The sequence below is a fragment of the Salmo salar genome, chromosome 07 (genome assembly GCF_965601325.2).
Source record: "Salmo salar chromosome 07, fSalSal1, whole genome shotgun sequence".
Lineage (NCBI taxonomy): Eukaryota > Metazoa > Chordata > Actinopteri > Salmoniformes > Salmonidae > Salmo > Salmo salar.
In genome coordinates, this window is record NC_138297.1 from 8,297,335 (window position 1) to 8,324,728 (window position 27,394).

The 27,394-nt window shown below is 45.0% G+C and overlaps 1 protein-coding gene across 2 annotated transcripts in view; it reads left to right on the plus strand.

The window, feature by feature from the left end:
- Positions 1-27,394, plus strand: part of glu2b (Glucosidase 2 subunit beta) — a 259,487-nt gene that overhangs the window by 6,436 nt on the left and 225,657 nt on the right. For both annotated transcript variants that reach the window (XM_045721341.2, NM_001139813.1), the window contains 4 exon segments: positions 2,457-2,514; positions 5,009-5,126; positions 8,327-8,468; positions 23,799-23,871. In XM_045721341.2, coding sequence (XP_045577297.1) covers positions 2,457-2,514; positions 5,009-5,126; positions 8,327-8,468; positions 23,799-23,871 — 391 coding nt within the window.

Below are 27,394 nucleotides of genomic sequence, written 5' to 3' on the forward strand. Positions count from 1 at the left end.
AATGTACTGTAATGTACTCTACTGTAATGTACTGTACTCTACTGTAATGTACTGTACTCTACTGTAATGTACTCTAATCTACTCTACTGTAATGTACTGTACTCTACTGTAATGTACTGTATTATCCTCAACCAGATTAGACTATATGCATGTTGAATCCATTTGTTACAGCTTTACTACCTTTACTTTATTAAGCCAGTCATGCTCTTGTGTAAATGTTGATTAGGTAGTTCAAAGGCTTAGTTATTTACAATAATCCTTTGATCCTTCACATTGATGCTACTGACTGCTACTGAACGGCTTCATATTGCTATCCATTATGATTCCCACACTGTTGTTTAAACTAGACTACAAACATCAGCTGTGACTACAGTGGGAGTGAGCTCCACTCCAATAGGAAGAACACTGTCTCAGTGATGTCCCACTGGTTGGCTCTTCTCTTTGAGAACACATTTTGAATGCTGTCAAAGATTGACATCTTGGAAGTTGTTATACCCGCTGCCATTCCCTTTAGTGGAGGAAACAAACTGAGATAAAGAGGCAAAACAGTAAACAAGACCCCCCTCTTCTCCCCCTCTCCCTCTCCCTCTTCACCTTGAACAGCATTCTGTCTTCATCTTCAAGCCCCCCCTCTACCTCTCCCCCTCTATCGCTTCTCCTTGAACAGCATTCTGTCTTCATCCTCAATACCTCTCTTCCCCTTGAACAGCATTCTCTCTTCATCCTCAATACCCCTCTTCCCCTTGAACAGCATTTTGTCTTCATCCTCAAGACCCCTCTTCCCCATGAACAGCATTCTGTCTTCATCCTCATCTCTCTCTCCTCTCTCTCCCATGAACAGCATTCTGTATTCATCCTCATCTCTCTCTCCTCTCTCTCCCATGAACAGCATTCTGTCTTCATCCTCATCTCTCTCTCCTCACTCTCCCATGAACAGCATTCTGTCTTCATCCTCATCTCTCTCTCCTCACTCTCCCATGAACAGCATTCTGTCTTCATTCTCAAGTCTCCCTCTCCTCTCTCTCCCATGAACAGCATTCTGTCTTCATCCTCAAGTCTCCCTCTCCTCACTCTCCCATGAACAGCATTCTGTCTTCATCCTCAAGTCTCCCTCTCCTCTCTCTCCCATGAACAGCATTCTGTCCTCATCCTCAATACCCCTCTTCTCCTTGAACAGCATTCTGTCTTCATCCTCAATACCCCTCTTCTCCATGAACAGCATTCTGTCTTCATCCTCATCTCTCTCTCCTCTCTCTCCCATGAACAGCATTCTGTCTTCATTCTCAAGTCTCTCTCTCCTCTCTCTCCCATGAACAGCATTCTGTCTTCATTCTCAAGTCTCTCTCTCCTCTCTCTCCCATGAACAGCATTCTGTCTTCATCCTCATCTCTCTCTCCTCACTCTCCCATGAACAGCATTCTGTCTTCATCCTCAAGTCTCTCTCTCCTCACTCTCCCATGAACAGCATTCTGTCTTCATCCTCATCTCTCTCTCCTCACTCTCCCATGAACAGCATTCTGTCTTCATCCTCATCTCTCTCTCCTCTCTCTCCCATGAACAGCATTCTGTCTTCATCCTCATCTCTCTCTCCTCTCTCTCCCATGAACAGCATTCTGTCTTCATCCTCAAGTCTCCCTCTCCTCTCTCTCCCATGAACAGCATTCTGTCTTCATCCTGATCTCTCTCTCCTCTCTCTCCCATGAACAGCATTCTGTCTTCATCCTCAAGTCTCCCTCTCCTCTCTCTCCCATGAACAGCATTCTGTCTTCATTCTCAAGTCTCCCTCTCCTCTCTCTCCCATGGCGTGTGAAGCCTGCTGCTGTAAATCCTTTAATTAGATCATTTTTGTCCTCCTTCCCTCTTGTCTCTGAGCGTTGCAAGCTTTCAAAAAATGGAATGTTTCCCGTTATCGCCACCCCCTCCCCGTCACAGGCGTTCCTGGCTGTTTGTGACGGCACGCGGCAGCGGCAGGCGGTGGAGAAAGAGATGGAACTAAGGGAGGGAGGGGTTAGTGTCTGACTCCGGCAGTGTTTTACCTTCTCATCCTCCCGCCTTGAAAGGAGCCACTTAGAGTTGGTGGTTTGTCCTCTCGGCTCAGTGAGAGCTTTTAACTGTGTCGGGCTCTGGCGCGCTAGCTACTGCTCAACCAATGGGATACCAGCGTAATTGAGGAATTTCCAACTGTGACCGCTCTCGTGGCCTCTGGTCGCTCCCTGGCAAGTCTCGGAATGAAATCCGACCTAGTTAAATAGTAGTTATTTTGTCAGGTGCTGAACATTGCTGTAGGCATCAGCAGATTGGGATTTTTAAATGGCTGCATTTCAATGATCAATAAGAACGCACAAGAGAAGTTTCAGAGGTCAATGTGGCACTCTTGTCTTTGTTGAGATCTCTTGTTCTTGTGTACCTCATTGATTTGCCTGGTGTGTACTTCCTTTTACCGTTCTTCCCTCCAGACTGCTGTGATGCTTCAGATGAGTACAGGAGTCAAACGCCTTGCCAAAATACATGCAGGTCAGTTGGACTGGGAGTCCGTACTTCTAAAATCATACACCTTTAGTCCAGGGGTGGACACCTGCTTGTTTTCTTTTCATCTGGCGCTTATCTGATAGCTCAGAGTACACACCCCTGGTTCCCCAGGTCTAGCTCAGAGTACACACCCCTGGTTCCCCAGGTCTATACTCAGAGTACACACCCCTGGTTGCCCAGGTCTATACTCAGAGTACACACCCCTGGTTGCCCAGGTCTATACTCAGTACACACCCCTGGTTGCCCAGGTCTATACTCAGTACACACCCCTGGTTGCCCAGGTCTATACTCAGAGTACACACCCCTGGTTCCCCAGGTCTATACTCAGTACACACCCCTGGTTCCCCAGGTCTATACTCAGAGTACACACCCCTGGTTCCCCAGGTCTATACTCAGAGTACACACCCCTGGTTCCCCAGGTCTATACTCAGTACACACCCCTGGTTCCCCAGGTCTATACTCAGAGTACACACCCCTGGTTCCCCAGGTCTATCTCAGTACACACCCCTGGTTGCCCAGGTCTATACTCAGAGTACACACCCCTGGTTCCCCAGGTCTAGCTCAGAGTACACACCCCTGGTTCCCCAGGTCTAGCTCAGTACACACCCCTGGTTGCCCAGGTCTATACTCAGAGTACACACCCCTGGTTCCCCAGGTCTAGCTCAGAGTACACACCCCTGGTTCCCCAGGTCTAGCTCAGAGTACACACCCCTGGTTCCCCAGGTCTAGCTCAGAGTACACACCCCTGGTTGCCCAGGTCTATACTCAGTACACACCCCTGGTTCCCCAGGTCTATCTCAGTACACACCCCTGGTTCCCCAGGTCTATACTCAGAGTACACACCCCTGGTTCCCCAGGTCTATACTCAGAGTACACACCCCTGGTTCCCCAGGTCTATACTCAGAGTACACACCCCTGGTTCCCCAGGTCTATACTCAGTACACACCCCTGGTTCCCCAGGTCTATACTCAGAGTACACACCCCTGGTTCCCCAGGTCTATCTCAGTACACACCCCTGGTTGCCCAGGTCTATACTCAGAGTACACACCCCTGGTTCCCCAGGTCTATACTCAGAGTACACACCCCTGGTTCCCCAGGTCTAGCTCAGAGTACACACCCCTGGTTCCCCAGGTCTAGCTCAGTACACACCCCTGGTTGCCCAGGTCTATACTCAGAGTACACACCCCTGGTTCCCCAGGTCTAGCTCAGAGTACACACCCCTGGTTCCCCAGGTCTAGCTCAGAGTACACACCCCTGGTTCCCCAGGTCTAGCTCAGTACACACCCCTGGTTGCCCAGGTCTATACTCAGAGTACACACCCCTGGTTCCCCAGGTCTAGCTCAGAGTACACACCCCTGGTTCCCCAGGTCTAGCTCAGAGTACACACCCCTGGTTGCCCAGGTCTCGCCCTAAATCAGTTGCTGTGGTGGACTGTGATCATTTGGAGCTGGAATATGTTCCCATTGGCATGCCGTCCGACATCCCAATTGAGCACCTGGTTAAAATGTATATGATATGCGTTTCAGAAAGGATGTTTTGGTATGAATAACCTATTAAATATTCCTGTTGTCCTAACCGTTCCGTAGACATATGTGCGGGATCAGAGCCTGTTGGGCCTACGTGACAGTGATAACCAGTGGATCTTCTTATACTGAATGTTAGCACCAGGGGGCGTGTTGTCACTGTGCTAGAGACTGAGAGCTGTATTGACATAATATGATTCCTATAGCAACCCTCCCTTAATGTGAATACATCATGGATAACAAGAGTTCAATATAGGCAGATACAGAGTCGCCACCTCATTGGCTTCTCATTTGCCATCTTATTGTGCTTGTTTACCAAATAGAACTAGAACGGATAATAACAACAGCAGCCGCTCAGTTAAATTGAGACGTTGTGAATATTTTCCTAGGGATAATTGGTTCTTTCCAAACGTCTAAACAACACTTTAGATTTGGTGTCAAAACAGCGAAGGGCTCTAATTCCACTTAAAGAATACTTTTTTCCCTTTCAAGCATTTCTTAAATATATAGGACGTGTGCGTACATTTTTCAGAAGCATATTATTTAGCTAGACCTCAATTAGTAAAACACCCCTAATTGCATTGATGTTCATTTCCACGGCTAGCACATGGGTACACCTTTGGCAAACACAAGCACCAATATAGGTTTAATTGAATTGAATTATGCCATATGCCTCAAAACTACAAATAAACAAAAAATATTATACCTCATTTTCGACCTCACAACCTCCTTCCCTCTACTATATCTCGGGCAAAAGAGATATCTGCTCTCCCACAGAATCCTCCTGTAGCTCATGTACCCAGTTATTTTCCCATTTGGACTGGGTGAGTACACTGTGAGCCCTCCAGAATTGGCCCATGTCGTCACTGTTAGAAGGGGAAGGGAGGTGTCCGTGGAGACAGCAGACGGTGGGTTTTCTCAGTAATGATGGGGCGGCCGCGTTTCCTTTCTTCCAGGAATCTGGGACAGAGGGAGCGAGCGGAGGTGGAGGGCCAGATGAGGGTCCTGGGTGAGGGGCTGAGGCTCAAGCAGCAGCTGATCGAGGAAGGCGTCCTCACCTGGCGGGAGAAACAGGTAGATAACAGTGGTAATATACACTGGCTCCCTGTCTGACTGTCACCCAGGGAAATCAGTGTTTTTCCTACCCTGCCCAATCCTCCATGTCTCCCAGACAAATAGTTGATACCAGAGTACATGTTGCAACCATGCCATGTGTTGCTATGGTTACTGTTTAAACTAGCACCTACCTTAATGTATGTACATGCCTAACTACTACCACAATATTATAAAAGCTGCCATGCTTAGTACCACCACCACTACTACTACTACTACAGTCATCCATAATGACTCACCTCCACCATACTTAGCCGACTACGATGACACGGAATAGTCAGCCGACTACGATGACACGGCATAGTCAGCCGACTACGATGACACACGGAATAGTCAGCCGACTACGATGACACGGCATAGTCAGCCGACTACGATGACACGGCATAGTCAGCCGACTACGATGACACGGCATAGTCAGCCGACTACGATGACACACGGCATAGTCAGCCGACTACGATGACACGGCATAGTCAGCCGACTACGATGAAACGGCATAGTCAGCCGACTACGATGACACACGGAATAATCAGCCGACTACGATGACACGGCATAGTCAGCCGACTACGATGACACGGCATAGTCAGCCGACTACGATGACACGGCATAGTCAGCCGACTACGATGACACACGGCATAGTCAGCCGACTACGATGACACACGGCATAGTCAGCCGACTACGATGACACGGCATAGTCAGCCGACTACGATGACACACGGCATAGTCAGCCGACTACGATGACACACGGAATAGTCAGCCGACTACGATGACACGGAATAGTCAGCCGACTACGATGACACGGCATAGTCAGCCGACTACGATGACACACGGCATAGTCAGCCGACTACGATGACACACGGCATAGTCAGCCGACTACGATGACACTGCATAGTCAGCCGACTACGCTGACACGGAATAGTCAGCCGACTACGATGACACACGGCATAGTCAGCCGACTACGATGACACGGCATAGTCAGCCGACTACGATGACACACGGCATAGTCAGCCGACTACGATGACACACGGAATAGTCAGCCGACTACGATGACACGGCATAGTCAGCCGACTACGATGACACACTGCATAGTCAGCCGACTACGATGAAACGGCATAGTCAGCCGACTACGCTGACACGGAATAGTCAGCCGACTACGATGACACACGGCATAGTCAGCCGACTACGATGATACGGCATAGTCAGCCGACTACGATGACACACGGCATAGTCAGCCGACTACGATGACACACGGAATAGTCAGCCGACTACGATGACACGGCATAGTCAGCCGACTACGATGACACACGGAATAATCAGCCGACTACGATGACACGGCATAGTCAGCCGACTACGATGACACACGGCATAGTCAGCCGACTACGATGACACGGCATAGTCAGCCGACTACGATGACACACGGCATAGTCAGCCGACTACGATGACACGGCATAGTCAGCCGACTACGATGACACGGCATAGTCAGCCGACTACGATGACACACGGCATAGTCAGCCGACTACGATGACACATGGCATAGTCAGCCGACTACGATGACACGGCATAGTCAGCCGACTACGATGACACACGGCATAGTCAGCCGACTACGATGACACGGCATAGTCAGCCGACTACGATGAAACGGCATAGTCAGCCGACTACGATGACACACGGCATAGTCAGCCGACTACGATGACACACGGCATAGTCAGCCGACTACGATGACACGGCATAGTCAGCCGACTACGATGACACACGGCATAGTCAGCCGACTATTCTATACTCAGTCACAACACAGATGTGCACATCTGCACACGCAGACACCATCCTCTGATTGCCAGCTGATGGGCTTCTTATACCCAGGGCACGTTTTGTTGAATATTTCGGGTGAATGTTCTGTTTCTGTGTGTAGGTGATTGACAGATCCAGGCTTGTACAACCCCCTGCCCCTACTGCAGTTCTTGATCCTCTGTTCTGAATGTGTCTCTGTTGATATGGCAGAGTGCTTTAGGGGCTAGTCCTAGGAACCTTACACAATGACCCCAAGGGAACCTATCCTGAGGGGAAACTGTTAGAAGAACACCAGACCTTTTAGAGACATTACTGGAATAATGTATTCTATTGGAATTGTGCACATATTTTTTCATGTTGAGTCAACAGTTCCTTCCAGCGTACTGAATAAAGGATGTTTTGTATTATGTTTCTGTTTTGATTTACAAAAGATTGAGGACTAGATTTAATGACAAACATGCAGTAAAAGAGAATGAAGGACATTCCAACTTTTTGTAAATTTGCCATCAAAGTTTGCCACCAAATAATATAGTTTTTAGTCTTGTGTCGCGGAAGGTAGCTAGTCATGCTAGCATGTTAGCACTTAGGCTAGTTGTTTAGGCTTTAAGTTGATAATGTAGTCTGGAGGCACTTGTTTACTCAGACAGTGCTATACATTGGAGCAGGTATGCTTGCGCTAACTCAAAATGGACTCCATAAATCACTCTGGCTGCTGAATGTGGATAAGGAAGTAACATGCCCCAGAAAGCTAGTCATCCCTATCATAACCACAGCTCTAGAATTCATCATTGCATTATGAGAAACTCTCAGAGGGGATATTTGAAAGTAATATACACACACATACACGTTTTGTTCATTAATTGGACTATTACGGAGAGTGATGATAGTCTATGCTTCTCTGTCATTCAGTGTCATTTTGGTGCCACGGCAACACAGCCTGGTGCTGGTGATTTAAATAGTCCATTGTGTAGGCCCCTCTGCTTTTACAGCAGAGCTGCTGCTGTGAATACAGAAAGAGAGAAAAATAACTGAATAGGAGGCTCAATACTTGAGATTCATCATTAAATCCATTCAGGCCCCACTCTCTAAATGAATGAGATACAATTTAAGGAGTTGTACATTTGCACCCACTCCATCACTTCCATGACTTCTATACAACACATTTTGCCCATACTCTTTCCTTTTCATACAGCAAAACATGCACAGAAAGGTATTCATGCTTGACCATTAAGCTTACCCAAGATAAACCATCTAAGTTTTATTTAGTAAAGTAGTTATGTAATAAATGTGATGCGTTGTAATGTTGTGTTAGGTTGCCATAGGGCTTAGTGTTGCATTGAGTTGAGGATGTCTTCCATTTTGTTTTATCTCCTCAGGCCCAGCTTCGTGACCTGCAGCGGGTCTCTGACGACCTACAGACCCAACTGGACGATCTCAGGAAGGAGGAGGCAAGGAGGAAGGAGGAGGCAGACGCACTCAGAGAGCGGGAGATAGGGGCACTGGAAACGGCGGACAACAGTAAGTGTCATGACAACCAATAGAGTAGTGACAGGGCTACACAGTCAGGGATTGTTAGGCCAGTGCTGGGGTCAAGCTTCCATATAAGATAATAGTATTCGTTTTGGCATTGAGTGTTGGAAATAAGGTTGGTGTTAGAGTAAGCAAGCGGCACGGTTAGGGTAACAGGGTTCGTGTTCCATTCTTTGATGGAAGTGAATTGACCCCAACTCTGCAGGGCCGCATTTAGGGTGACATATTGGAGGGTCACAGTTAGGGCGAGGTGCGTTTTTAAAACCAGGTGCTCTCCGCATCATAGAAATACGTCTATCGGAGTGCTGACTAACAGCATGTTTTCATACTGCATCCTTCCTGTACATCCCCTTGGAGTTGGAGGGACAAGTTTATTCTGAGTCATAGGGGAAATTCCCTTACCACAGTGTGAGTAGGGTTGCAAAGCTACCGGGTAATTTATCAAAGTTACCAGAATATTCAGTAATTTTGGTAGAAAACAGAAAATCTATGGCAATCTATCATAACTTTGGTAATTTAATATATAATATTCATTTATATCTGTGTCCATATGGTTCAAGAGAAAATAGCCAAATTAATTTAAAAAAGCATCGAATCAACAAAATAAATTGTCCAACTATTGACTTTTTTCAAAACTGTTTTGACGGCAAAATATTCACAACATTTGCATATTTATATAGTAAAATAAATAAACGTTTGTAGAAAAATGATATTACATTTTACATTTTAGTAATTTAGCAGACGCTCTTATCCAGAGCGACTTACAGTAGTGAATGCATACATTTCATAAAGGATATGTCATACTGAAACCCTCATATTAAACGCCAGTGGTATTCACTAAGATAATGGTTTATGTTAAGGATAATGTTTTACTGCTTTCTCATTTTAGTTTAATGTTTCGATATATTTTACATGTGATAAGGCCACAAAGAAGAACTGAGATAATTACAGACACCTATGATAATCTGAAGGACCCAAAAGGGCCACTAGATTACATAAAATCTTTGAAAGATACCAACATTCTGGTAGTTTACTGGTAAAGTTTCCAGTAATATACCCTCCTCTTGCAACCCTAAGTCTGCCTAAGCAGGACATGCATTTAATACTACTTTTGGGTTGGGTTGGGGGAAAACTCATGGTTTACACTCCCTGTGCAGGGACTTCAAATCCATTACGTGGGGGGCAAAGCAAAGGTTTGGATATTTAAATTGGATCAGAATTGGGCCTCTGTGTAGTTTGCATAATTAATCGCCTGTGATTCAGTGGCAGCCAGGAAATCCCGAATGAATTAGTCACTCACTTTATCAAACATTCCCATTATACACCCCCCCCCCTCCCCCCACTCCCTCCCCTGTCAACCAATCTTAATGGAGACATCATTTAATAGGCCACCATTTTAGGCAGCCTGTGTGTTATTAGTAAGGCCTAAATGTTTCTGTGGTATGGAGTTGTACCTAGATCCTCTTCTTTTCATTTACAACTGTCCTCCGTGTCCTCAAGCTTCAAGATTGATTTGCTGTCGAGGCCCATCTTGCCACCTCTGGGGGGGGGGGGGGGGGAAGTTTTCGGATCGAGGCGGTGGAAAGGTCATTTGACTTTGGCGTCGCCGCCGAGCCCCCATCCATCAGCCTCCCGCGGTGCCAGCTGACCTTTCCCAGGGGCACGTTTTAATGACACGTTAATGACACGCGTGTGTGCGTCGCTCAGCCGTGTTCCCGGGGCCACACGGTCTCCCTTTCTGCATCCTTTTCATCACATCTTCTGGACGTTACACCCATTCATTTTCACTTCCCACGCTAATGACTGCTTTGTTTCGGGGGGGGGGGGGTGTAGCATGTAGCTGTGTATGTTCTGCAGACTCATGGCCATTTCTGTGTGTGGATCTGTAGATGTGTATTTCGGGAATCAGTTGGTATGGTGAGGTTTTCGTCGTCGGTCCGAAAGGCAAAGTGCACCTAGCCAACCAGCCAGCTATCCAGTACCACGATGCCTAACATTAAATACTGATTAATTCAGGACTCACGTTGTTACACAATAAATGAACAGCACTTTATGAATCCCTGATGGTCCCTTAGCGTTATTGTTCGGTGTCGTGAGCTGGTCAGGGAGCTGGTCAGGGAGCTGGTCAGGGAGCCGGTCAGGGAGCCGGTCAGGGAGCCGGTCAGGGGGCCGGTCAGGGAGCCGGTCAGGGAGCCGGTCAGGGAGCCAGGCCGGTCAGGGAGCTGGTCAGGGAGCCGGACCGGGCCGGTCAGGGAGCCGATCAGGGAGCCGGTCAGGGAGCCGGGCCGGTCAGGGAGCCGGTCAGGGAGCTGGTCAGGGTCAGGGAGCCGATCAGGGAGCCGGTCAGGGAGCCGGTCAGGGAGCTGGTTAGGGTCAGGGAGCCGATCAGGGAGCCGGTCAGGGACCCGGTCAGGGAGTCGGTCAGGGAGCTGGTCAGGGTCAGGGAGCCGGTCAGGGAGCCGGGCCGGTCAGGGAGCCGGTCAGGGACCCGATCAGGGAGCCGGTCAGGGAGCCGGTCAGGGAGCTGGTCAGGGAGCCGGTCAGGGAGCCGGTCAGGGAGCCGATCAGGGAGCCGGTCAGGGAGCTGGTTAGGGTCAGGGAGCCGATCAGGGAGCCGGTCAGGGAGCCGGTCAGGGAGCTGGTTAGGGTCAGGGAGCCGATCAGGCAGCTGGTCAGGGAGCCGGTCAGGGAGCCGGTCAGGGAGCTGGTCAGGGTCAGGGAGCCGATCAGGGAGCCGGTCAGGGAGCCGGTCAGGGAGCTGGTTAGGGTCAGGGAGCCGATCAGGGAGCCGGTCAGGCAGCTGCATGCATTCAGATATCATTCATTTACATTTTACATTTTAGTCATTTAGCAGACGCTCTTATCCAGAGCGACTTACAGTAGTGAATGCATACATTTCAGACATTTCATACATTTTTCCCCCGTACTGGTCCCCCGAAGTAAAATGCACAGGCCAATTGAGCCAACACGGACATATAAATATTCAATCTGTAACTTTTTACCTTGATTGGATATATGTTGTGGTCTGATTTTTCTCTAGGTCCTTCATTTCTCTGCTTGTGTTTGCTAAGTTCATTATACAGTATATATGCCATTCTGACTGTCTCTTCATGTTCCCTTGTTTGTAGAGGAAAGCTACATCAGCAGATTCCATCTTTATCCGTTCATAATATGGTATACCTTTTGTTTGTTTGCGGGTTCGTTTTCTCCGTGTAGATTGGATCAGTGGTGTATAGTACTTAAGTAAAAAAAGACTTTAAGGTGCTACTTAAGTCGTTTTTTGGGGGTATCTGTGCTTTACTATTCTCTGACTACTTTTACTTCACTACATTCATAAAGAAAATAATGTACCTTTTACTCCATACATTTTCCCTGACACCCAAAAGTACTCATTACATTTTGAATGATTAGCAGGACAGGAAAATGGTCCAATTCACGCACTTATCAAAAGAACATCCCTGGTCATCCCTACTGCCTCTGATCTGGAGGACTCACTAAACAGAGAACATCCCTGGTCATCCCTACTGCCTCTGATCTGGAGGACTCACTAAACAGAGAACATCCCTGGTCATCCCTACTGCCTCTGATCTGGAGGACTCACTAAACAGAGAACATCCCTGTTCATCCCTACTGCCTCTGATCTGGAGGACTCACTAAACAGAGAACATCCCTGGTCATCCCTACTGCCTCTGATCTGGAGGACTCACTAAACAGAGAACATCCCTGGTCATCCCTACTGCCTCTAATCTGGAGGACTCACTAAACAGAGAACATCCCTGGTCATCCCTACTGCCTCTGATCTGGAGGACTCACTAAACAGAGAACATCCCTGGTCATCCCTACTGCCTCTGATCTGGTGGACTCACTATACACACATGCTTCGTTTGTAAATGATGTCTGAGTGTTGGAGCGTACCCCTGGCCATCCGTAGTTAAGAACATGGTGCTGTCTAGTTTGCTTAATATAAGGAATTTGTAATTATTTTTTTGCAATTCCATTTACTTTTGTTACTTAAGTATATTTCAAACCAAATACTTTTAGACTTTTACTCAAGTAGTATTTTACTGGCTGACTTTCACTTTTAGTTGAGTCATTTTCTATTAAGGTATATTTACTTTTACTCAAGTATGACAATTTACTACTTTTTCCACCACTGTAGGTTTGTGTGAATGCCCTCTGTATGTTGTACAATGCATCATTAGTGTGTGCGTGCGTGTGTGGCGTGAGGTACAGGGTCTTGGAGTCAACTCTATGCTATATTTAAGCAAAAAGGCACGAGAGGGTGTGGTATATGGCCAATACACCACGGCTAAGGGCTGTTCTTAGGCACGACGGATGGACACCGACCTATATTGGCCATATATCACAAACCCCCGAGGTGCCTTATTGCTATTATAAACTGGTTACCAATGAAATTAGAGCAGTAAAAATACCTTTTTTTTGTCATACCCATGGGATACGGTCTGATATACCACGGCTGTCAGCCAATCAGCATTCAGGGCTCGAACCACCCAGTTTATAATGGCATTCGTTACCTCTGCTTATAGTAGGTCTCATGGCTCCTTGTTGCCAGTTCCTGGAGTGGTGAACTTAACTGGCAAGTCCCACCTCTGTTAAGCAGGGCTGTGGATGCCCTTCTATTTCATCTACATCATTTCAGACTGCCTTTCCCTTCCCAGCTACAACCAAACATGATGATATTTTAAGCTACCACATTCCACACCACTAAAGCGTGAAACACAAAAAAAAAATAGATACTTATCACAGTGAGAGGCCGTTCCTTCTCTTGCGAGAACAAAAGCGGTAACTGCTGCATGCCGACCCGGTAGTGACGAACCTACCGATTTTTATTTGTAGAATCGCAATGCTCGTCAGTGGCCAACAAAAAGTGCATGTTCGCCGTACATCCACGGGTGAGCAAGTCACTCTTCATATGTAGGCTATGGGATGGTAGCTAGCTAAGTGCACAGACGCAATGCGCACAACACTGAATACTTCACCCAAGCTAGGAGCTAGTAATGACATAATTAAATCACATTGGATTAGCTAGTTTCCATGAAACAGCTGCCGAGTTAGTGCAGTGTCCTTAGCTAGCTAGCTATGTTGTGCTAGGTAGCGAATATGCTAACGTTAGCTAGCTAGCATAACATTTGGCTATGGGCTGCCACTGGCAGTAGGGGATTATGGAGAGTGTATTCAATTGTTCGTCATCATCTTGTTAGGTAGTTATCTAGCTGAGGCCATCTGGCTAGTAACAACAAGGGTTTATTCTACAAAATAGCAACATTAGTGCAGATAGCTTGGAATCTAGACCATAAGCAATGCGCACACATACACTATGCATTGCCAAACAACACTACTGCCACCTTCTGGTTTGGAGTATTTTAACAAGGCAGAGTGTCTGACTTGTTCCGAGGTCTTTGCTGTGTGAACAGAAAAGAGATTGACTGCCAACAAACACTCTGTTCAGAGGTGCTAAATACTGTCGGCAGGCAAACGTTTAACAATCATACCGGTGTGTCCGAGCTTTAACATTTAACCAGATTCCTAGTAAATGAAGTATGTTATCTTCAATCAATTATTTATTTACTCTGCATGGTTGCTTTTAGTCCTCTTCACCATGGCGAATAAAACAAAATATATAATCTAACAAAAAATAAACCATCGTTAATAAACGAAGTTCACAGACATTATGGCCAGTAAGAAGCCTTCTGATTTGTAGGAACTTTTGATTCCTCCCATCATCATGGATTCCTCCCATCATGGGCCAAAAGTCAAGCTCAGCATTTTAACCCTTAAAGATATGGGCCTTTATCCAGTCAGGACCAAGCTAAAACCCTCCAAGGGGTAACAAAGAATGAGATTGATGGGGATTAAATGATCAATATAAACAGAAGTATCACTTTAATAAAGAAACATTGACCCGTCATACCATCTCATCTGTCTTTTTATATCTGTACATGTCAATATGTGGCCAAAGGTGGGAAATACCAACACAGGGGCAAGTAGACATTATGGTTCCCACATTGCCTGTGGGTTGCCCTTTTCTGAGCCAAAATGGAGTCTTCTCCTTTGATTACCGCTGCAGTTGATCAAGGCTGTCTCTGGGGGTTCATATGCAGATATTGGGGAGGGCCGTGTTATTGGTGCCCTCAAAGGCAATTGCAAAGCGACGTGTGTCAGGGGGCCAATGACTCCGGGAGGATTTAATGGAATGAAGACGTGAAAAAAGGGAGCGTTTATTTAAGAGCTGTCTTTCTCATCAGTGGTATTGACTCCATAGGTTAGCGGTTTCTCTTTGGAAATGTAATGGGGAATGAGTTGTTGTTGAGTTTTTGTTGAGTGATGCAGGTTAGGAACGGGTGATGAGTTGACTTACAAGTACACACACAGACGTTTCTGTTGTTGTTGACACGCTGCCTATGTTAACATTTTTTCGAGCAGCGCTGCGAATGAACTGTGACGTGTGTTAGTCATCTTCGATCATCACAGGCTAATCTCAAGCCTTTTTATTATATTTTTACTTTTTTTTATTTTTTATTTATTTATTATATATATATATATATTTTTTTTTTTTATTCTGTCACTGTTCCTATTGAGGGAAACCGATCCTAATACATGCAAGATACCTCTACACAACTCCTTCCAAAACAGATGTCCACTATCATGTGAGATCGTATTAGGCGGATTAACGTGCGTACACACTGACTTTAGTCTATTAGCGTTCCTTAGATCTCTATCTTAACCTCCGGCGGCGGTAATTTAGTTTTTTAAAGGGAAAATGTCACACATTGTTTTGACAGAGCGCGGACAACATTACCCGAGTCATCACACATTTTTTTTTTCTCTTTCTTCTTCCATTCGCTAGGCTAACCGATGTTGCTCGGCATTCATAGTCTTAATGGGAGGTCTTTGTTTGGCAAAGAATATTGGGAGATTTGTGGTTAAATCCCTCCTTGAATAACAAAGCGGGCACATTAGTGGGGAGGAGGGGTTGCGGGAGCACTGATTGCATGGGTTGTTTTAAAGAACCTTCTTCCTAATGTCTGTGGTATTGGGTTCACGAGGAGGTCGGCAGTCGCCCCCCCCAATCTTCCCATAAATACAGAAAGTAGTCTACATGCACCATATTATCCTCCCCCCCAAACCCCTGGATATTAATAGCACTAGAGTTGAATGGCAGGAACCCGGTTACCGGGATTTACTGCCCAAAACCACTCCCTTTTCCTGGGATAAATAACTGCGAAAAAACGGTCAATTATTATAAATTATTTATATGAGCAGCATGGCGTGAAATGGAACTGTTAAAATGATATGCAATGTCTAAATCTGGCTTCTCTATGGCCTCTGCCTGAGAGAACGCTCAGGGTGGGGACAGACAGCCCATCTCAGTATGGAGCGCAGTTCACGATGCATATAGACCTATCTTATCATGGTAACTTATTCTCTTGTGACAGGTAGGCCTGCATTTGCTGTAGCATAGCCTATGCTACAGTAATATAAAGACTGAATGCGGGTCTAATTTACCCATCTACATCTGCCTTTCGGTTGTTACCTTGTTTTTTTGAATTGTGAAGATTTGTTATTTTTTTTAATTGCAGCTACAGACGATTAAAACAGCCTATCACTCGAATATCGTTTCTTTAAATCAGTTTCTCGCAGTCTTTCTCTCTGTCCATCAACAGTCAAATTGCATCCAAAATAGATCATCCTGTTCTATATAGCCCTATACACATTGATGTCCTAGCCTCAGGTAATATAGTCAATGCAGTATTGCCCTTATATTTAGCTAATTAATGCATAATAAGCTTCTAACTTAAAACCTTTCTCTTGTGCAATATGCAAGCACCTGAGCTCCACTGGCCTCTCCTTAAGAAAAAATCCTTTATCCTATGTATTGGATAATGGGCTTGGGCTTATTTAAATATCATTAATGCGTGGCTCATAACATATTAAATATACTGTATGGCTCATCAGGCCCAGGTAGCATCAGGTTAGAATTGTCATGCTGATCAAAACTCTTAACAACCATAAATAGCACTGCCCCATATGCAAATCTTCTCTCTGTCCCATTGTATTGAAGTGTGTCATGTTCCGATGTGGAGTTACAGTTGAAGTCAGAAGTTTACATACACTTATGTTGGAGTCATTAAAACTCGTTTTTCAACCACTCCACAAATTTCTTGTTAACAAACTATAGCTTTGGCAAGTCGGTTAGGACATCTACTTTGTGCATGACACAAGTCATTTTTCCAACAACTGTTTACAGACAGATTATTTCACTTATAATTCACTGTATCACAATTCCAGTGCGTCAGAAGTTTACATACACTAAGTTAACTGTGCCTTTAAACAGCTTGGAAAATGCCAGAAAATGATGTCATGGCTTTAGAAGCTAGGCTAATTTACATAATTTGAGTCAATTGGAGGTGTACCTGTGGATGTATTTCAAGGCCTACCTTCAAACTCAGTGCCTCTTTGCTTGACATCATGGGAAAATCAAAAGAAATCAGCCAAGACCTCAGAAAAGAAATTGTAGACCTCCACAAGTCTGGTTCATCCTTGGGAGCAATTTCCAAATACCTGAAGGTACCACTTTCATCTGTACAACCAATAGTACGCAAGTATAAACATCATGGGGCCACGCAGCTGTTATAGTGCTCAGGAAGGAGATGCGTTCTGTCTCCTAGAGATGAACGTACTTTGGTGCGGAAAGTGCAAATCAATCCCAAAACAACAGCAAAGGACCTTGTGAAGATGCTGGAGGAAACAGGTACAAAAGTATCTATATCCACAGTAAAATCAGCCCTATATCGACATAACCTGAAAGGCCGCTCGGCAAGGAAGAAGCCACTGCTCCGAAACCGGCATAAAAAAGCCAGACTACGGTTTGCAACTGGACATGGGGACAAAGATCGTACTTTTCGGAGAAATATCCTCTGGTCTGATGAAACAAAACTGTTTGGCCATAATGTCCATCCTTATGTTTGAAGGAAAAAGGGAGAGACTTGCAAGCCGAAGAACACCATCCCAACCGTGAAGCACGGGGGTGGCAGCATCATGTTGTGGGGGTGCTTTGCTGAAGGAGGGACTGGTGCACTTCGCAAAATAGATGGCATCATGAGGAAATAAAATGATGTGGATATATTGAAGCAACATCTCAAGACATCAGTTAGGAAGTTAAGGCTTGGTCGCAAATGGGTCCTCCAAATGGACAATGACCCCAAGCATACTTCCAAAGTTGTGGCAAAATGGCTTAAGGACAACAAAGTCAAGGTATTGGAGTGGCCATCACAAAGCCCTGTCCTCAATCCTATAGAAAATTTGTTACACCAGCTCTGTCAGGAGGAATGGGCCAAAATTCACCCAATTTATTATGGGAAGCTTGTGGAAGGCTACCAGAAACGTTTGACCCAAGTTAAACAATTTAAAGGCAATGCTATCAAATTCTAATTGAGTGTATGTAAACTTCTGACCCACTTTGAATGTGATGAAAGAAATAAAAGCTGAAATAAAGAATTCTCTCTACTATTATTCTGACATTTCACATTCTTAAAATAAAGTGGTGATCCTAACTGACCTAAGTCAGGGATTTTTTACTAGGATTAAATGTCAGGAATTGTGAAAAACTGAGTTTAAATGTATTTGACTAAGGTGTTTGTAAGCTTCCGACTTCAACTGTACATGGGTCCACTTAGAGTTCTAGGGGTTTCCTCAAGTTGATGGATATTCCAGCGGCTGACCTGATTTTTTACTTTGGAGCGTCTGCGAGCTGCCTTAATGCATGTTTTCTAAAGGTCCACATTTGGCCCATCCATGAAGCCAGCAGGACTTAGTTTAAAAGCACATCAAGTGCACTTGACACCCGAGAGCAAGACCTTGACATTGATTCCATTCTATTATTGTGACAAAATGTTCAGAATATATTATTATGTCAAGGATTCTTAAGATACAGTACCAGTGAAAAGTTTGGACACACCTACTCAGTCAAGGGTTTTTCTATATTTTTTTTACTATTTTCTACATTGTAGAATAATAGTGAAGACATGAAAACTATGAAATACACATATGGAATCATGTAGTAACCAACAAAGTGTTAAACAAATGAAAATATATTTTATATTTGAGGTTCTTCAAAGTAGCCACTCTTTTCCTTGATGACAGCTTTGCACACACTTGGCATTCTCTCAACCAGCTGAATGAGGTAGTCACCTGGAATGCATTTCTTTTAAAAGGTGTGCCTTGTTAAAAATTAATGTATGGCATTTCTTTCCTTCTTAATGCGTTTCAGCCAATAAGTTGTGTTGTGACAAGGTAGGGGTGGTATATAGAAGATAGCCCTATTTGGTAAATTACCAAGTCCATATTATGTCAAGAACAGCTCAAATAAGCAAAGAGAAATTACAGTCCATCATTACTTTAAGACATGAAGGTCAGTCAATACTGAAAAGTGCAGTCGTAAAAACCATCAAGTGCTATGATGAAACTGCCTGTCATGAGGACCGCCACAGGAAAGGAAGACCCAGAGTTACCTCTGCTGCAGAGGATAAGTTCATTAGATTTACCAGCCTCAGAAATTGCAGCCCAAATAAATGCTTAACAGAGTTCAAGTAACAGACACATCTCAACGTCAACTGTTCAGAGGAGACTGCATGAACCAGGCCTTCATGGTCGAATTGCTGCAAATAAACCACTACTAAAGGACACCAATAAGAAGAAGGGACCTGCTTTGGCCAAGAAACACGAGCAATGGACATTAGACTGGTGGAAATCTGTCCTTTGGTCTGATGAGTCCAAATTTGAGATGGTTGGTTCCAACCGCCGTGTCTTTGTGAGGCGCAGAGTAGGTGAACAGATGATCTCCGCATGTGTGTTTCCCAAGTTGAAGCATGGAGGAGGAGGTGTGATAGTGTGGGGGTGCTTCGCTGGTGACACTGTCGGTGATTTATTTAGAATTCAAGGCACAGTTAACCAGCATGGCTAACACAGCATTCTACAGCGATACGCCATCCTATCTGGTTTGCTCTTAATGGGATTATCATTTGTTTTTGAACAGGACAATGACCCAAAACACACCTCCAGACTGTGTAAGGGCTATTTGACCAAGAAGGAGAGTGATGGAGTGCTGTATCAGATGACCTGGCCTCCACAATCATCCGACCTCAACCCAATTGAGATGGTTTGGAATGAGTTGGACCGCTAAGTGAAGGAAAAGCAGCCAACAAGTGCTAAGCATATGTGTGAACTCCTTCAAGGCTGTTGAAAAAACATTCCTCATGAAGCTGGTTGTGCGAATGCCAAGAGTATGCAAAGCTGTCATCAAGGCAAAGGGTGGCTACTTTGAAGAATCTAAAATATATTTTGATTTAACACTTTGTTGGTTACTACATGATCCCATATGTGTTATTTCATAGTTTTGATGTCGTCGCTATTGTTCTACAATGTAGAAAATAGTAATTATAAAGAAAAACCCTTCAATGAGTAGGTGTGTCCAAACTTTTGACTGGTACTGTATTTGAAGTCTATATACGAATTTCCCTCAGTGCTGATTTCATTTGGCTTTTGATGCTTTTGTGCCCGTCTCATGGAAGTCTTCCGTGCCCTTCCGTCTCATGGAAGTCTTCCGTTCCCTTCCGTCTCATGGAAGTCTTCCGTTCCCTTCCGTCTCATGGAAGTCTTCCGTTCCCTCCCGTCTCATGGAACTCTTCCGTGCCCTCCAGTCTCGTGGAATTCTTCCGTTCCCTCCCGTCTCATGGAAGTCTTCCGTGCCTCCCGTCTCATGGAAGTCTTCCGTTCCCTCCTGTCTCATGGAAGTCTTCTGTGCCCTCCCGTCTCATGGAAGTCTTCCGTGCCCTCCTGTCTCATGGAAGTCTTCCGTGCCCTCCTGTCTCATGGAAGTCTTCCGTGCCCTCCAGTCTCATGGAAGTCTTCCGTGCCCTCCCCTCTCATGGAAGTCTTCCGTGCCCTCCTGTCTCATGGAAGTCTTCCGTGCCCTCCCCTCTCATGGAAGTCTTCCGTGCCCTCCCGTCTCATGGAAGTCTTCCGTTCCCTCCCGTCTCATGGAAGTCTTCCGTTCCCTCCCGTCTCATGGAAGTCTTCCGTGCCCTCCCCTCTCATGGAACTCTTCCGTGCCCTCCAGTCTCGTGGAATTCTTCCGTGCCCTCCCCTCTCATGGAAGTCTTCCGTGCCTCCCGTCTCATGGAAGTCTTCCGTTCCCTCCCGTCTCATGGAAGTCTTCCGTGCCCTCCTGTCTCATGGAAGTCTTCCATATTAACCCCTGGAACAAAGAAGCTCCCTGAATGATTTGTTACATGTACTGCAGGTATAGATCTTAAGAGCCCATCTGATGTGTTCCATTCTCTCTCTTCTCTCCCTTTACTTTAAGAGCTCTCGGTGTGCAATCACTACGGTAACGCTCCACGGATGACTGATGGTCTCCATTAGTAAACATAGCCAGCTATATGTGCCGTCTGCCAGGAGAGCCAGTGCCTTCGAACTCGCTTCCCTCCCTCCCTCACTCTCCCTTCCACTCTCTCGCTCTCTTTTTCTTTCTCTCTCTGCCTCTCTCCCACTCACTCCCTCGTTCTCTCTCTTGCGCTCTCGCTTCCTCCTCTCTCTCTCTCTCTCTCTCACTATCTCCCCCCATTTTACGGCTCTGGCTGCTACAGCCCTGCAGTGAATGGAGGGATGACATTGTCTCCCACAAGATGAGTGGAAGAAAGGATGGAGAGAGCAGAGGGACTGCAGCAGGGTGGGATATCAGGATGGAGAGAGCAGAGGGACTGCAGATGGGTGGAGAATGTCAAGCAGCAGGGTGGGATATCAATCAATCAAATGTATTTATGAAGCCCTTTTTACATTAGCAGATGTCACAAAGTGCTATACAGAAATGCCAGCAGCTGAAACACAGGAAATGTCTTTGACATGACAGATACAGAATATGTTGTGTTTGCAAGAGGACATCACCTCACCATGGTACCATGAACCCATGCAACAGTTGAAGACATTGAAAGGTTTCTATGAGATAGGGATAAGAGGCGTATTATTTCCTGGCGCTGGAAGCAGTATATGGACCAGGAAAGGCTGCAGTCCTTGATTTGGTTAGCAGTGTTGGTGACAGTGGCTAAGTAAACAAACCCACAACATGGTCTTTGTCCATAGACTGCTTACACAAATTAGTCATTTTGTAATTTGGGTGAACTGTCACTTTAAATTCAGAGTTGACATAAAATGTAGTTTCTCGTTTAATGATTCTTCCTCCTTTTGAGTTTTGTGAACTTTTGGAATCTTTGAACAAAGGTCGGGGTGAATTCCACATTTAATTGTAATTATAATCTCTCTCCCTGTAAATTACATTTAATTCAATTCAAATTCCAGGTCAGTCTTTGAATTCAGAGATAATTCAATTCCTCTCAATTCCAATGTTTGGTAAATTCCAAGAATTCAATTGCAAATTCATTATCCTTAACAATTCCACAAATTCCAATTCTAATTAAATTCCCCTAGGCTTTCAGGCTGAACATGTCACTGTTCAGATAGCCTAGCTATACTGGAAATATAGAAATACAAGTTGAACTGATTTAAAACAAATTCTGCAGCCAATGTTTGATACTTTGTCCATTAAATCCATTTAGTGGGAAATGTAAAAATACTGAATTCCAAAGATGAAATGTTTTACAATTCCAATAAAAAAAAGTCAAAACAGTCTAATCAAATAAATTCCATAACTTGAAGATTGTTGAAATTCGAATTGAATTCAAATTACATTCTCCACTTCATGAGGGAAATCAAGAATTGAATTGGAATTTCAAGTTAAATAGGAATTGACCTTAACCCTGGATCTATAGATTTAAGATAAATAGTGTACAATGCATTCAGTGTTCATATTTTGCTCTGTTAAATATCTAAACACAGGGATTCTTAATGCAGCACACATACTGTATGGTGGAAAAAAATAGCTAATTTCACTATTAGCTTTTCCATAATTAGCCAAATCATGTACAGAAAGCTAATTATGGCGGATGTGTAATTAGCATGATGTAAAGTGCTTCTTTCTGCATCTTTGGGGCAATCAGTTTGCTCCTTTAGATTCCCAGCTTTTGAGTCAACGATAAGGGATTGGTTTAGTCGTGAATGGAGGTCAACTTCCCCCTTTCTTGCTCATCTCGTTTCTTGTGATCGGAAAGTGAATGTGGCTCACGTGGTTCGGTGAAGGAGAATGGGGGTGCGGGAGTGTAGCTTTTTTCCAGTGCCTGAAAACTAGGGCGAATGGCGAACAGAGGGGAAATCATGTCATTATACTGCCGTACAGCACAAAGCGCCCTGATTGCATTCTGGATCCTGACACGTTTTTATGTTGTTTTTTTTATTTGTATTTTTTACAGTAGAACCAAATGTTCTCTCAGCATGACTGACTCATCGCCTGATTGCCCAAGCACTGGGTGAACCCCCCTCCCTCTTCCCCATCCTCTCTCCCTCCTCCCCTCAGCCCATCCTCCCCTCAGCCCATCCTCCCTCCCTCCCACCTCTCCCTCCCACCCTCAGTAAAGTTGGCTGGATGTCCTTTGGGTGGTGGATCATTCTTGATACACACAGGAAACTATTGAGTGTGAAAAACCCAGCAGCATTGCAGTTCTTGACACAAACCGGTGTGCCAGGTACCTACTACCATACCCTGTTCACAGGCACTTCAACATTTTTTTCTTGCCCATTCACCCTCTGAATGGCACACATACACAATCCATGTCTCAAGGCTTAAAAATCCTTCTTTAAACTGTCTCCTCCCCTTCATTTACACTGATTGAAGTGGACATCAAGAAGGGATCGTATCTTTCACCTGGATTCACCTGGTCAATCTATCATGGAACGAGTTACGGATGTTTTGTTCACTAAGTGTATTTTTATTTTATTTAACCTTTATTTAAATAGGCAAGTTAGTTAAGAACAAATTATTGTTTACAATGACGGCCTACCCTGGCCAAACCCGGACGACGCTGGGCCAATTGTTCGCTGCCCTATGGGATTCCCAATCACGTCCGGATGTGATACAGCCTGGATTCGAACCAGGGACTGTAGCGACACCTCTTGCACTGAGATGCAGTGCCTTAGACCGCTGCGCCACTCGGGAGCCCCGTATATTTGATATAGTTAAAGGGGAGTTCCACCACCAAATTGACATTTGAGTAAAATTGTTTTTGCCACTCAATAACTTATTACCGTTTTCACTGAAGGTGGGATTTCACAGTTCACAACAATGTAGCCTAGAACGTTATCAGGTGAGTCCACAATAACCCTTTTGTTACCTTGTTGTGTTCACAGGTCCCACGAGTCACTATAGGACTGAGTCTCCAATCAACGTTTTCAAAGAGTTGGACAGCAATAGAGATGGAAGGTAAAGAACCTCACTGTTACATTCACTGTATATATACTACCAAACATGCAGTGTTACCAAGGTTACTTGCAGTGTTTCCTCTGGAAATATTTGTAGCAGTTGAGGGGAAAAAGTTGCAGAGGGGGGAAGGTTTCCTTGTTTTGTCCCCGCCGGGGACATTTTATGTACAAAGACTGAGAAGTTCAATTACATTCTACTACTAACATTATACTGGCCCCATCTAAAATATAATTTCCATCTCCAGAAATGGGACTAAATAACATATTGATCAGGATTATGTTAAAATGATTTTAACATGTTGGACCATGCATATAGCCGCTGGTCTACAGTATATTATCAATAAGCATGATCACCTGTGGCCCATATGATGCTGCATAGTGTTTTTATTAATATATAGGCTGAAGCATGGGGTTTGCCTCTCTGTAAATACCATGTGCTAATCATAAGCTAGATGTGTTTTAACTAGTTACCATGCGTTGATGAATTTTAGGTTAGCATATACACAGTCGTTTTCTTAGTTTTGTCAATTAGAATCACCGTTCTTAAACGCTTCCTTCAGAATAAACTTTGCGGTATCTTATTGGGTTATTAAGATACCCCACCTATCAGGATTAGCTTATTTGACTAATATGGTGTTCCAACAAAGCTGACAAATCAAATCTGCCGACCATCTGTAAATGTAGATGATATCTTGACTTTGTCTACCTTCGATACAATGATCGATTGTACCTCTTTCGTAGCGGTCAATAAGAAAAATGGTCAACTCATAGGCCTCATTCATCTTGGAATGCATATCCTCCTCCCATTCTTTCGTCTCCGTCGGTGAGTGTCATTAGTCTCTGTGAACACCTCCCTTCCGCTCAACCATCCCACCTTGGATTGTTTGTGCTCCCTCAGCATCGGAAAGCATTTTATTGCCTTGTTTGCGTTGCATAATCTGCCACTTCAAAGGCTTCGACTGACCCGTTTTCACCCAGCGAGACTTCTAACTCTCTGCTGTGGGCTGTGTTTAACCTCCTCTTGTCTGCTGTGGGCAGTGTTTAACCTCCTCTTGTCTGCTGTGGGCAGTGTTTAACCTCCTCTGTCTGCTGTGGGCAGTGTTTAACCTCCTCTGTCTGCTGTGGGCAGTGTTTAACCTCCTCTTGTCTGCTGTGGGCAGTGTTTAACCTCCTCTATCTGCTGTGGGCAGTGTTTAACCTCCTCTGTCTGCTGTGGGCAGTGTTTAACCTCCTCTTGTCTGCTGTGGGCAGTGTTTAACCTCCTCTTGTCTGCTGTGGGCAGTGTTTAACCTCCTCTGTCTGCTGTGGGCAGTGTTTAACCTCCTCTTGTCTGCTGTGGGCAGTGTTTAACCTCCTCTTGTCTGCTGTGGGCAGTGTTTAACCTCCTCTGTCTGCTGTGGGCAGTGTTTAACCTCCTCTATCTGCTGTGGGCAGTGTTTAACCTCCTCTATCTGCTGTGGGCAGTGTTTAACCTCCTCTATCTGCCGTGGGCAGTGTTTAACCTCTGTCTGCCGTGGGCAGTGTTTAACCTCTGTCTGCTGTGGGCTGTGTTTAATCTCCTCTGTCTGCCGTGGGCAGTGTTTAACCTCCTCTGTCTGCTGTGGGCAGTGTTTAACCTCCTCTGTCTGCTGTGGGCAGTGTTTAACCTCCTCTGTCTGCTGTGGGCAGTGTTTAACCTCCTCTGTCTGCTGTGGGCAGTGTTTAACCTCCTCTGTCTGCTGTGGGCAGTGTTTAACCTCCTCTGTCTGCTGTGGGCAGTGTTTAACCTCCTCTGTCTGCTGTGGGCAGTGTTTAACCTCCTCTGTCTGCTGTGGGCAGTGTTTAACCTCCTCTGTCTGCTGTGGGCAGTGTTTAACCTCCTCTGTCTGCTGTGGGCAGTGTTTAACCTCCTCTTGTCTGCTGTGGGCAGTGTTTAACCTCCTCTGTCTGCTGTGGGCAGTGTTTAACCTCCTCTGTCTGCTGTGGGCAGTGTTTAACCTCCTCTTGTCTGCTGTGGGCAGTGTTTAACCTCCTCTGTCTGCTGTGGGCAGTGTTTAACCTCCTCTTGTCTGCTGTGGGCAGTGTTTAACCTCCTCTGTCTGCTGTGGGCAGTGTTTAACCTCCTCTGTCTGCTGTGGGCAGTGTTTAACCTCCTCTATCTGCTGTGGGCAGTGTTTAACCTCTCTAGGGTAGGTGGCACCAAATCGTCCCACCTACGTAACAGCCAGTGGAATCCTGTGGCGCGTTATTCAACTAGATTAGAAATGCTATTACTTCAATTTCTCAAACATATGACTATTTTACACCATTTTAAAGACAAGACTCTCGTTAATCTAACCACACTGTCCGATTTCAAAAAGGCTTTACAACGAAAACAAAACATTAGATTATGTCAGCAGAGTACCCAGCCAGAAATAATCAGACACCCATTTTTCAAGCTAGCATATAATGTCACATAAACCCAAACCACAGCTAAATATAGCACTAACCTTTGATGATCTTCATCAGATGACAACCCTAGGACATTATGTTATACAATACATGCATGTTTTGTTCAATCAAGTTCATATTTATATCAAAAAACTGCTTTTTACATTAGCATGTGACTAGCATGTGACTAGCATTCCCACCGAACACTGCCGGTGAATTTACTAAATTACTCACGATAAACGTTCACAAAAAGCATAACAATTATTTTAAGAATTATAGATACAGAACTCCTCTATGCACTCGATATGTCCGATTTTAAAATAGCTTTTCGGTGAAAGCACATTTTGCAATATTCTCAGTAGATAGCCCGGCATCACAGGGCTAGCTATTTAGACACCCAGCAAGTTTAGCACTCACCAAAGTCAGATTTACTATAAGAAAATGTTTATTACCTTTGCTGTTTTCGTCAGAATGCACTCCCAGGACTTCTACTTCAATAACAAATGTTGGTTTGGTCCCAAATAATCCATCGTTATATCCAAATAGCGGCGTTTTGTTCGTGCGTTCAAGACACTATCCGAAAGGGTAAATAAGGGTGACGAGCATGGCGCAATTCGTGACAAAGAAATTCGAAATATTCCATTACCGTACTCCGAAGCATGTCAACCGCTGTTTAAAATAAATTTTTATGCCATTTTTCTCGTAAAAAAGCGATAATATTCCGACCGGGAATCTGCGTTTAGGTAAACAGACAAAAGAAAATAAAGCATGGGGTTGACTCGGGCACGCGCCTAAGCCCATAGTACTCTGATCGGCCACTTGCCAAAAGCGATAATGTGTTTCAGCCAGAGGCTGCCTCGATATCGTTCAGCTTTTTCCCGGGCTCTGAGAGCCTATGGGAGCCGTAGGAAGTGTCACGTTATAGCAAAGATCCTCAGTCTTCAATAAAAAGAGCCAAGATGAAACACAACTTGTCAGACAGGCCACTTCCTGCATGGAATCTTCTCAGGTTTTGGCCTGCCATATGAGTTCTGTTATACTCACAGACACCATTCAAACAGTTTTAGAAACTTTAGGGTGTTTTCTATCCAAAGCCAATAATTATATGCATATTC